This window comes from Ptychodera flava, chromosome 4 (assembly GCF_041260155.1).
Source record: "Ptychodera flava strain L36383 chromosome 4, AS_Pfla_20210202, whole genome shotgun sequence".
NCBI classification, from domain to species: domain Eukaryota; kingdom Metazoa; phylum Hemichordata; class Enteropneusta; family Ptychoderidae; genus Ptychodera; species Ptychodera flava.
The window spans coordinates 49,334,996-49,347,844 of record NC_091931.1 but is presented as its reverse complement, the minus strand read 5'-3'; the positions used below and the strand labels follow the sequence as shown (position 1 = coordinate 49,347,844).

Below are 12,849 nucleotides of genomic sequence, written 5' to 3'. Positions count from 1 at the left end.
TAACATAGTCAATGTCATTAGCATCTCAACTTGACATTCCGTCCAGCTGGGTACGTGGCATGTGCACCTGCCACCCAAGACGTTGGCCCAAGCCCATGTTTAGTACGGGTGGGAAACCCGTATCTTTAACCTCATGTCCCTTCTAAGTACGCCTGCGCAGGGCGTATTGTCATCCAAGTCGGTGACAAGCCAACCCGACAGATTGCCCATTAAGCAGTAATGGACTGGCCGTCTCGTTCTTGTACGGCAACGAACAGTGCTTCAGCGGCTTGTTTAGGTCATAACCGTCGCCTGCCGAGCGGCTTACCCAACTAAGGCGGTCAAAGATGAAGGATGCCAAAATTGTCAACGGCTGTCTCGGCCTCGTCCGTTGGGCAAACATTGGCTCCTTCAAATAACGTGGCCAGCACGTCTACGTCATCAGCGGTGATGACGACCCGTCATTGACGCCCGAGTGCGTAAAACTCGGAATATACCGACAGGTACCTCTACCTGAGTCGGTCATACTACGGTATAAACCAAACACAGGTCTGCCAACTCCCGTTAGACTCGGCCGTTAGCCGAACTTCACAGGGACAACATAGGCGTAACAAGTCGGTGAACAACGGTTCACGCACCTAACCGCAGCCGCCAAGTCGGTGAACAATGGTATCAAATTTTGAGGCCATGTTCCTGAATGGCAAGGCTGAGGCGGTGTGTTTCGTTGCACGGCTTGAACGTCTAGAGCCAAGTGCAGCCGACAACGTCCGACATCTGAGTGGGTAGTCTTTTCGAGAAGGTAACAAGTCGGTTAAAAGCGGTGGTTACCCTTCACAAATGTCGCTCAAGTCCGTTCGGATCAGTTCCATGTCAGGGACTAATCAAGCCGAGTCCGTTAAATCCGTCCGCACTTCCGTCAATCAGGACCAAGTCCGTGATTTTCGTCTCGCACCATTGGCAAAAAATTGCACCGCCAGCTGAGGCGGTCTTAGGCGGTTGCCTTACAGATTAGCGTTGCCGAGACGGTCAATTTCGGCCGCAATCTATGTAGTGCCTCAGAGCCAAGTTAACCCAAACTCCGCTAGAATACGTCAACGTGCTAACCTGCCAAGTACGCTACTCGTCCCCCAAAAAAACCAGTCCCCCACCGGGGTGGGGGCAGGGAAAGACACTAAGGGTTGTCCGATTGCCCGGGCAAGTGAAAGTCGCGTTCGGGCAAGTAAACCTCCGATGCCACTTGCCCGACGGGACAAGTGAAAAAAATAATTACCTAGAAATCTAATTCACAAGAGCGATTTTCTGGTGAGGGAACACGGATTTAAACAACAAAATAATCATATTATGTCATTGTGAACATTTCCATAAGATTTTTCATAAAATTGCATGAAGAGTTGACGAAAAGAATCATATAATCGCTGTCAATAAATCCAGTTCAAACAATACACCGGTACCCGTAAATTACCGTACGCTGATTTTGCATATGAAAAAGCTGTTCAGCTGGTGGAACGTACGTTCACCAAAGTTCATTGCATTGACTGTGAAGCTACGGTGTCTCACAATATGTCGATACGGTAAAAAAGAAAACACACCGCGGTTTTTGTGCTTTGTATGAACTTTATAATAATGTAAAAATAAAGTCCAGTGGTTAAAAATCACCACATAAAATTGGACTTTCACTAAAACTTACTCCTCAATGTTAACTTGTTGAGGGACAGTGAGTGGCAAGACCGCATGCAATGAAGTCATGAGCAATATTTGGTGTCAACGGGTCAAGTCTTTGAATTTTCAACAAACACTGACTTAATTTTCAGGTCAATAAGCCAAAAGTTACTTGTCCGTGGCGACCAACCTCTGTGTTTGTGAATTTTCCCATTCTAAAATGACTGTCAAGAAGCAATTGGAGCGAGTTTGACATCGAGAAATTCAGCTTTTAGACACATTGAAAAACACCGACGCCTTAGGTTGTTGGTTTTAATTCTATTTAGTCTGCGCATGAGCAATAATAAGACCACCTAGGTTATTAGAAAAACATAGGATACTGGTATAGTGCAATGGCAATTCAAACTTTATAGGGCTGGTGTATGATATAAACGCAGTAAAAACATGACAAAGAAGTACATTATTTTTCAGAAGCTTCAAAACATTCCTTTATAGCTACAGATTTTTTCTTTCTGTATAGATAAGTTAAAACTTTTAAAAGCAAAAAGACCTTGAAGGTACAATTGAAATGGCTGTTATTATTTGTACATTAAGCCCCAAGAAAGTAAACATACAAACATATGAACTGTTAGAATTTTTTCTATGAATATGAAAGCCCCACTAGCTGTAAATCTTGAAATTTGTTGACCTAAAAAGGCTTCCTATTTTCTCTGGTTTTCTTTAAATTCTACCCATATACAGGATAAGCTTATAGTCTTTTACTGCTTTACAAAACATTCTTTAGTGAAAAATTGGACAAGTAATTTACATTTTAAGGTGGTTGGAAAGGCTATTTTTGCACCAATTCTTTTCTCAGAGTTAATGTCAAGTTTCAAGTGTTTGAATCAAGATATTTAGTTCAAATTTTCAGAATAACTCCCTTAGTTAATATTTTTCTCCAAAGTATATAGAAATTGTATATTTGCAGCCATGATTTTGAAATATGACACCAGTAAATATTAAAATTTAATTTTTCATATTTTTTTACATATTTGAATTTAATAATAATTGGATAGTATTAATATTACCAAATTAGTTATAATATGTTGACACTATTTATTGTAAGAGTTGTACGGCAGGATTTGTAAATAAAATTTGTTTTTATGATTTTACATGGGTTTATATATCAAAAAATTATTAAAAATTCTTTCAAATTTCAAAATGTGATTTTTCAAAAAGTACTTCAAATACAGGAAATTGTGCCGTACAAATCTTATCTGTAACCTTGTTAATAGGCTGTAAAATTCCATGTCCATATCTCATTTCAAAGTTGGATTAAATTGGTATACAATTATGTAGGAAAACTGTTATTCTGTCAAAAATGTTGAAAACAAGCCATATTTGCACCCCACTTTTGAAGTCATAGAGCAGTTTTTTTGGTTAATCTCACTTTTGACACCTCTTTGACACTCAAGAATCTAAAAATGCATTTACAATAGCAGTCACTCACTTCTGAATGCCAGCACCCGCCTTGTCAAACTTTCCTGAAAAACAGCAAATAATGACTTTCCCTTTTCAAACATTTTATTAAAAGCTAGGGGACCTCTACCATAGTTAATACACTAAGGACTCCCCAACTTCTTCTTATTTGGTCAGTTTTTCAGAAGTTTTAACAGGCTATAACTCTGCAATGCCTTTGTGCCCAAATGTCTAGTTTTTTTATTCCACAGAGAATGTTGACTACTTTTATATTTTAATAGTTTTGTTGAAATTTATAACTGACGCTCTAGCCTTCCAACCACCTTAACCGTTATTATGATTTCCCACCATACTAAAAAGAAAACAAAGCATGTCCCAGTTGAAAACATTCAACACTATGCATTACATTGGACTACTCTGTTGTTTCCGTGAATATTCAAATGCATATATGCACGGTGTACACTGGTTTTGCTATATTTGCATGGCGTGCCATTTTACATTTGGGCACATATTTATTATTTTTCTTGTTCAAAATTGCACATGCAGTCTCACTGGGCAGTTAACAATACTTGTATTCCAACCCCTCAAAGAGCAAATTCCAAAAAACTTGTTTTAGTTCAGAAGTAAAATCACATAAAGAATGCTAAAAGATACAGGTAATGGGGCTTTAGTAATTAATGGAATATAAATGAGCCATCCAGCACGCTAAGAAGTGTGAAGAGAACCCTATGAGAATGTCTGACATTTTCTCATGATAACATAATTTTCAAAATAAAGTGAGTGAAATAAAAAACCAATGTTTTAGCTTTTTTCAAACACGTAATTATACTGGGCAAGTGGTTTTCCAATTCGGGCAAGTGAACTGAACCCCCCACTTGCCCGAAGGGCAAGTGGATAAAAAATAAGTGTCTTTCCCTGGGGGGACTGGCTGGGTAGCTTCCGCACCTTTCCCTGTCGTTGGACTCTCTGTGAACCCATTTCGAGAGCAAACGCCGTTCCTCGCCCAAACCTGTCCTCGAACGACCCCTAGCGCGAGCAAGGGTTTGCTACACGTAGTTCCGTCGACTAGGCAGGAAAGGGGGTACAAAAAAGTAGCCCGATTTCCACCGCCTTGGCAGGATAACGGCCGTGGCTGCTCAGATTCTAGCTACACCGAATTTCAAGCGGATTTTCACCGACTTGGCAGGAAAAGGGTACTGCATCACCAAAAAATACAATACTGCATTACCAAAATTACAACACCACAAGTTGAACTATTCCATCAAATTTTATCATGCATGATCACACAGTCTAATTAAACCTAATGGGGTTAAAATGTAAGACTTCATTTGTGAATGACACGCAAAGGCCAAGTAAAATACCTGTATGAAAACAGCTGTTTTATAAATGTGGTGGACAGAACCCTAGAGGCAGGCGGAAGTTTTATACATTCCAGGTAATGTTCTCACAAATCATTCTAATAATATCATTGAATCCAACACTGTCTGGACTACCGTATAAGCACATTCAATATTGTTCAAAAATGAACATAGACTGCGGTACTTTGGACTCACTTGAGAAAAGAACAGAGAGAAATTGCAGAGAGAAATATTAGCCCTAGCAAAATACAGTCAGGCAAAAGCTTGGATATTGAGATAGATTACGGTGTCAAAACATCAAATGATAGAACTTGACTTCTCTATACTGTGTTATTAACTATCTGAAATTATCCATTTAGGATTTTTAACAGAAACTGCACTGCATAGAGGGTAATCAGTAGTTAATGGAATGTTAAATATTTGGTGCTCAAGATTATTTATAGGTCCAACATCTACTGGTCGATGATGTTATAAACTGACAGTGCAGAAGTAATACTAGTATAATATCATATTACTCATGCATCGAAATATCGGCATGACACCCTTTGAAGATACGAAATAGTGAGATGCATGTGAAATAATAATTAAACATAATATTAACTAGGACATACATTCCCAACTTGTCCTCTGGATACAACCATTCCATTTTATAGCAATCTTTTAATTAAAAAGTCTACCTCTGGCAGTATCACATTTTTCACATCTATTGTGTAGACTGTGTACAGCCATGGGGTACAATGACAGCCAAAGAATGTGAAGTCATTAATACAGAGCATGGCTGGTACAAATGCTACACAGGTGGTGTCCTATCCTGAGGCAGGCATTGCTGTCTTACCACTGGGATACAATAGGTGAAATGTTTTATTTAATTTGATGTCAGGAGATTAAAATCTAAAAGAAACAATATTAACTAGATCACTAGACTGTAAAGTGCCATAATGGAAGGTTATAGGTGTTGGATTATGTAATATTTTAGACATTACAGTTGCAATAATGACATTCAAACTGGTTAGAACAATATTATTCAGTTACTGCATAAATATCCTAAAAGTATTAGAATCAGTATTTTTTTATGCAAAGTGCCTTGAATTTGACTTTGGCGTTACTATGACTCATTACACACATCAGGCTATGATGAGATGCTCACAGTTGATGACAGTGATAGAGTTCATTGACATAAAACATTTGTCACCTTGTGATAAACCTCTAAAACCTTACTAGACATCAACTGTGGTGCAAAATGGTTACTTATATGCAGATTTGTATATCAACAGCTGCATTGACTAAACTTCAGTTTCAATGGAAAACAAAGGGTAGTTATTGTCTATCCCTGGAATAAAAATATTCTTTTCATATATCCCCTTAACATGTCAACAACTTTCATTTCAAGGTTATACATGTAACTGGTCACAAATAATGAATTTGGTTATATTGTTCTTCACTACGGAATGTTGACAGAAATACTTTCACAGTACTTTCTGTATGACAAAAGAATGACATCCCTGCAGCTGATGGTTACAAACATGCACGTAATCTCAGATTACAATACACGCAGTCTTCACTATCTGCTGAGTGTTAGCAAGGTCACACACAGTAGACACTATTGTCTGTGTCAGATATGAAAAGTACACTGCTGTGGTACATGCCTACATGTACACCTGTGTGCAATACTGTCTTCATCAACCGGCTCTATGCATGGACTAAAGTTCTACTGATTACAGCTTTTGTTTAAACAAGCATATAAAACAATTAAATATGCTTTTGTTGAGTGACTGTATGAGATATTTTTGTTGGTTTTACCATTGTACACACAATAGTCCTTCATTATATCAATGTCACTTCCATATAATGCAACATACGGTTTCAAATTAGTTGCTGTCTCTTGATCATTTTTTGTATCTGAGTGCCCTAAACACTTTTTCACTAAAATACCTGAGTGTCAACCCTTCAATATTTAGGAATATAACAAAAGAAAAACAGCTTCAAAGAAAACAATGGTCTCCTGTGCTATTTTTAATAACATGCTAAAGTAAGCATTCCTATGACAGGCCAGAATATGTAAATGCAATTTGAATAAACAAAGTGATTCTATATTTCACAGAAGTCAGACATTTGTAACTCTCACTCTGATCTCTCACTCAATTTACTATGTCATGCTAATGACAGGTATTTGGAGTCAATGAACAACCCATCAGGAATTCTCTACCCTTAATGATTAAGGGAATGAAGAGTAGCTTGCTTGGAGACCTTGCTTGTGGCCATGATTATGCATGTCAACACAACAAACAAATTTGTTTGGGTTGTATTGTCTTGTCTAGACTGGTTTTCGTAAGGTAACATCAACTCCCCCTAGCACTTCATGTTTTCACAGGCTGATTCATTGTCACTGATTCAGTTACAGAGAGAGTATGAAGTCTGAGACCACTCATATGGCGAAATGACTAGCAAAACAGCCAGTCATTTGATGAAGTTGTAAACAGAGCAAGCACACAGATCTGGCCACTTACAGAAATTTTTTGAGAAAACTCTGCCATCCCTGCTTGGAAAGAGATGTAATTTTGATAGGCAAAAAAAACCAGATAACATTCTGGAATTAATGCACTAGGTATACACTTTGACTTTCTATTATGTCATTTTCCAAAAAAGTTTATCAATATTTCTTCAGCCATACTGAAAGTAACTTCTTTCAGCCAAGGATGGAAAAGACTCATTCAGAATTTGTATTTTGTCCAATATTCAGCAAGTACTACAGATTACATACAGTTATTTTAAACTTTTATTTTGAAGGGGGCCGGGGGACTTTTGACAAGTATAAGAAGGTTACTATCCCTGGTTACTATTATAAAGCTCCCCTCATTGTATGCACATTTCTGTACGGGCAGTGCTCGGTAACCACTTTCTACTTGTTACAACATAAGATGTAAATATCTGTCCTTTTGTCATGAACTTGTCCCAGAATGTTACATATGTATGTCACTTCTTGAATATACAATGTGCATGTAACTTGGCACCCAGTCTTTGCTCCTTTTTGTCAATGAGTAATTGAAGTCTGAATCAAAGGCTGTTTTGAGTTACTTTGAAAAAGCTAAACTAAATTATGCAGCACGGAATCTTTCAAATAAACACTTTCTCAGGTTTCAGGATGGCAGAGAAACCAGTCTGTGACTAAGTCTACAAATGACCTTTGAGTGAACCCGGTATCAATAATTTCATGATGGCAGAGAAACCAGTCTGAGAAACCAGTCCACAAATGACCTTTGAGTCAGCCCTGTATGAGTATGTACATTCTCTATGTATGGGATGAATGTGCGTCTGTGAAAATTAATACAACTCTCAAATCAAGAAAAGTAATGGAAGGTCAGTGAGTTCTAAATGATACATAAACTCGGAAGATATCTTCAGATACCTGATGCTTGTTTGAAGGATGAATTATGTGTAATTCTCACATTTGATGGGAAACCACATATTGGTGTCATCAGATTTCTTAGGAGATTATGTATGATAGATAAAATTCAGAGAACAAAATTTAATAACGTCTCTCTGTATGATGTACTTGGTTTTCAGAAGGTGGTCCTTGTTTGGCAAACATTGTCAGTGACCCAAGAGGATTATAGACCACTGGAGTCATTCCTTAGAATAGATACAACTCAATGGAATATCAGCAAATAATCCATTGGTTTCACTGCAATGGTATTTCAGTGACTGAACAAGGAAATAACTGACATTTCTTGAGCCATTCAAGGGAAATGCATCAAGTAATGGCCAATTCAACATGGCTATTCAAGACTTCAAGACACTACTGACCATACAAACCAGTCATTATACAGAGATACTCTCTAATTATGGTGTTGATTTTGCGGGCAAGTGCCTTTCATTGGAAGCTACCCAGTATTTAGAATGATCAGAAATATTCCAAGGAATAACAGATAACAATGAAACAATGAAAGGAACATGTAAGACTAAGAGCACCATACAACATCACATTTGTAATTGTTCATTGTCAGGTTCAGGCGAATGCTGTCAATATCACTTTTTCCAGTCATTTTAAGATTACATTTGATAGTAACCTTCACAGTCTTTGCACTGACTGCATACATAGTCTGAAATGAAAACCCAGTTAGGCTCATTGCTTGCAGCATACTCAGGGACAGAATGTTAACTACCAGTTCAATAAAATTGTATGCTGATAAGAAACTGAAGGGTCACAGTTTTGGGAACACAGTATGCCAGGTACTGGTCTTGTTACCTAGTGGTGGAATGAATAACTACAAACAGGTACAGGCATATGATGGTGAAAAGTATTTTCAAAACTTGACTTACCAGCATCTTTTCAAATGCTGCCATAACTTCTTGATCAGTCAGACTCATTGTCATCTTTCGTTCAAAATCTCTTTCAATACTCTCCTCTTCAGCTGCGACAGCTGTTGCCTTGGCGCTGGAATTCTTCTCCTGTTTGGACTTGGAAGTTATCCGGATGTTGGAAAACTTGTCCAACTGCAGGCGTGATGGAAGGTGACGAGACATGGCGGTAGAGTGGAAAAAATACAAAGAAGCATTGAGAAAGGCTAGTTTGCACAGCGAAGTCACGACGCTCAGCTGGCAATTCAAAACCCATCCACTCACTCATCCTCCACTCACTGAATACAAATTAGCAATTACATATCAAACATATACCAACATGTGAATTCATTCGTTTCGTACATTATTAAATTCTCTTTTTCACCAAATTGACTATTGTTTAACATGTGTTTTCTGCCTATGATATCTCCAAAATGACAAAATAACTTCAAAATATAGTCTGGCATCATTGTGAATTGTACTAGAATGAGAATTATCTTCTTGTACACACAGTCCAGGCACTGTGATTCTAAACTCATATGATATTGAATGGACATCCTATCTATGCTTATGAAATGAACACTCATACAGTTCCTGGTACTATACATGTACACATGAAACACCTGACTAATGTGTTAACCTTCTTGCATTTATGTTATGGATATTTTATATTCTGCAAAAAGTGATCTGATTTATTTTTGCATCTGCAAAGTACTCATATCTACATGTAGGTAAGTTCTACTCTGCACGGTTACTCTACCGTCTACGTGGGTGGAGTAACCATGTACTCTGGAAGAGAAAATTTACAAATTTGACAGCTGAGGATTTTATGAATAAAGCAACAATGTAAATAAACCAGGCTTCAGAGTGTAATTTTGAATGCAATTTCTCTGGATTAAATCAGGTCAGACACCAACACATGTTATCGATAAAACCACTATTATTCAGAATGCTGTCACCTAGGGACAAACCACAATGTGTGTACCAGCATAATGGTGTGTACACACTATACACACAGTATATTCCTATCCGAAGGACACTTACAATAAATGTGAAATCAAGTCTGAATTGATTGATGTTAACTGCATTAGACAAGGAATTTACTATGAAATGTATGTCTAATGTAGAATTCAACACAATGAACCCTGTACCTGCTGAAAAGTAAAGTTATCGATAAAAAGACACTAAAAAGTTTACAAGACAATAGCATAATTGTGATTATTGTGAGATCATGGTACATGTACATGTATTTTATGTGTCATTTCTGTGTATTACTGAAGATTGGTTTTCACAATTACTAGTATTAAATTCTGTTACACCAACCACAGCATGACTAAAACATCAATAAACATCACATAAAAAAATTTGTTTTTAGCTAGAAAAAAATGGACAGCTTAGAGGACTCAAAATTGTTTGCTGACAGTATCTGATTTTAATGATATACATCGCAGTCAATTCTCAGACACATAAACAGAAACCTTCTGACCTCACATGACCTGTACTTGTGGGTAGATTTGAATCATAATACTCTCAATGCAGTAAATAATAATTCCCTGAAGTGTATTAAAGAGCTGATACAAATTCCACCTATCATTCACATAGAATGCATTCAGGGGATGTTATAGCTGGCACACTATGGCTCCTATCACATTAAATACAAATGCCTATGAATTTATAGTAAAGCTTTGTGATTTTCAGGTATACACTTGTAAGGCTGGATTTTTCTATATAACAGCTCACCTGTGGGCCATGTAATTTGCATATCAGAATTTGTGGACACTGCGACATCATACAAGACTTACCGCAATTTATATCAGTTTAATTTTTAAGAGATTCTTGCTCACCACATGTACATAATTGGGCGAGTTTTGCAAAGATGTGAAAACTTCCTTTATTTAGATACCATTTTGGCACATATTTCACAAAGGTTAAACTGTTGACCTGTTTTATGATTGGCAGTGGTTCATCAAGCCTGGGCTAGTCAAGGGATGTACATGTAGAAAATAGCTGGCAAAAACAGCCGGCTATCAGCTAAAATTTACCAGTCGTGAAAATTATCAGTTTCATAAAAAAGCAGGGACATTTTGCTTACGCACTACTTGTAACCACCTGTACTTTAATTTTTGCCACCTTTAACCAAATTTTCTGCATCGCTGGCTACTACTAAGAATAGTTGGATGTCAGGTCATTAGGGGTTGTTATAAAATTTTGGGTGAGAGGAGATTTGTATTGCAGGGCTCCAAATTAGCGGTAGTCCAGCGTCAACAGACTATCAACTTTTCCCTGGGGCTACCAAAATCCATGAAAAGGTAGCCCACACAGACTACCAAAGCCTGAGACATGACAATCAGTCAGTACTTGGCATGAGATGTCTGTGTAAGGTAGTCCAAGTGGACTACCAGGGAAAAAAATTAATTTCAAGCCCTGTATTGGTAATGTCAATTACAAATAAGTTCTGTTTTATAGAAACAGTTGCAAGCTACATGTATATGTATGCTAGGACCTCGGTCATTTTGTACACACAACTACAAGATCATTTTGAGGATAATATGACAGAGGGGTCCTACACTGGTTGCTAGAGTGGGTGAATGCCATTTTTTGAACAAGAGCTTTGATGGAGAAATATGCACATAAATACCAAAATGCAGATCACTTTACAGATGTTCAGAACTAAATGAAACTAGCCTAGCATGGTAAAATAGCACTCATTAAACATCTTTCTTTTTTTACACATCATGCAGGTACATAGTCCTGATGACATCAGGCAATAGCACAGATAAATGAGAATATGCAAGAAATGATAAAAGGGTGTTATTTGTGAGGAGCACTGTATGTAGCACCACTTTTTCTCTAAAGCTCTGTTACCCCTAGTACATGAGTCAAACTGTCCTATGGCCAACAATGACTGAGATCAGAAACAGTTAAGACACTGGATTGTCTGTGCATTAGAAATCTGATTCTGTTCTCTGGTGAATTATTTCAAGTATGGTATTTACAATACAACAAATCACAATGCTGTTATAGTATTTGATCAGGGCATCATCTGGCTTTGTGAATTCCTCTATATCATGGGATTCAACACAACTTTTTTTTGAATTCCACTGTATGCAGTAAGTTCCCTATGAAATGTTTTAGTCTAACCTTGATTAATGTCTGTGTGTAGGGTGATAAAAATACTTACTGTAAAAGGGAAACTTTTGGCATACAAGTACAAATTATTGGTCTTACTGGCTGCTTTGATGTGGAAGGCTATGCTACGTGATTCAAACATGGCAATTGTCAGTGAATTTTCTTATACTATTACTGTAATTACTGCAAAAAAAAAACTTTTCTACATTGCTGGTAATACTTGCTTTCTTCAGTGCATTTGTACAGAATAATAAAAGGGAAAATCCACATCTATGTGAAAAATAATCCCCTTTTGTTAACTTCACAACACGTCTTGTAATAATGTTTCAGCTATGCCGATTACCTTGATACGCTTTTAAAACTATTGTTGATGTTAATAAAATAATTAAAAAGTGTCTGGACATTTTACCTATAACTAGGCAATCAACAATAAAGATATTGGTATGACATTAACATTATACATAGGATTTCTCTTTTAGTGTTTTTTTTTTCAATATCATTTTGAGATGTTCTCACTCTAATTGTGTAAAAGAAAAATAATTCTCTAATTGTATGTTTAAAAGTTCTGTAAATCTGCAGAGAGAAGGGGTAATTCATGAAAAATATGTCACACTAGAAGACAAGATAATCACGACACATTGAAAATATTAACCTTTGTTTATTCATGATTGTAGTATGTGTTCGCCGGCTGAAAAAAACATCAATTTGAATCTTCTGAACCAGCATAAAATGTGCCAAATGTTAATTAATGTTTATTAATAACTGCCCTCGTTAACACATGCACCTTGGAATGAAGGAGTGAATATCCTTTCAGTAAACCATTAAACAATGACAACGATGCCATCATTTGTTTACATTTCCCATTAAGTTTGTACATTTCTTTCACCTGCATACAAATGTTGTAGTTGCACATCAATGTTGACGGTAA

The 12,849-nt window shown here is 37.1% G+C and overlaps 1 protein-coding gene across 1 annotated transcript in view; it reads right to left on the bottom strand.

The window, feature by feature from the left end:
* Nucleotides 1-12,849, bottom strand: part of LOC139132066 (protein diaphanous homolog 2-like) — a 55,143-nt gene that overhangs the window by 41,538 nt on the left and 756 nt on the right. The window contains exon 2 of the mRNA XM_070698457.1: nt 8,775-8,948. Within this exon, the coding sequence (XP_070554558.1) occupies nt 8,775-8,948 (174 nt within the window). The remainder of the gene's footprint in view (nt 1-8,774; nt 8,949-12,849) is intronic.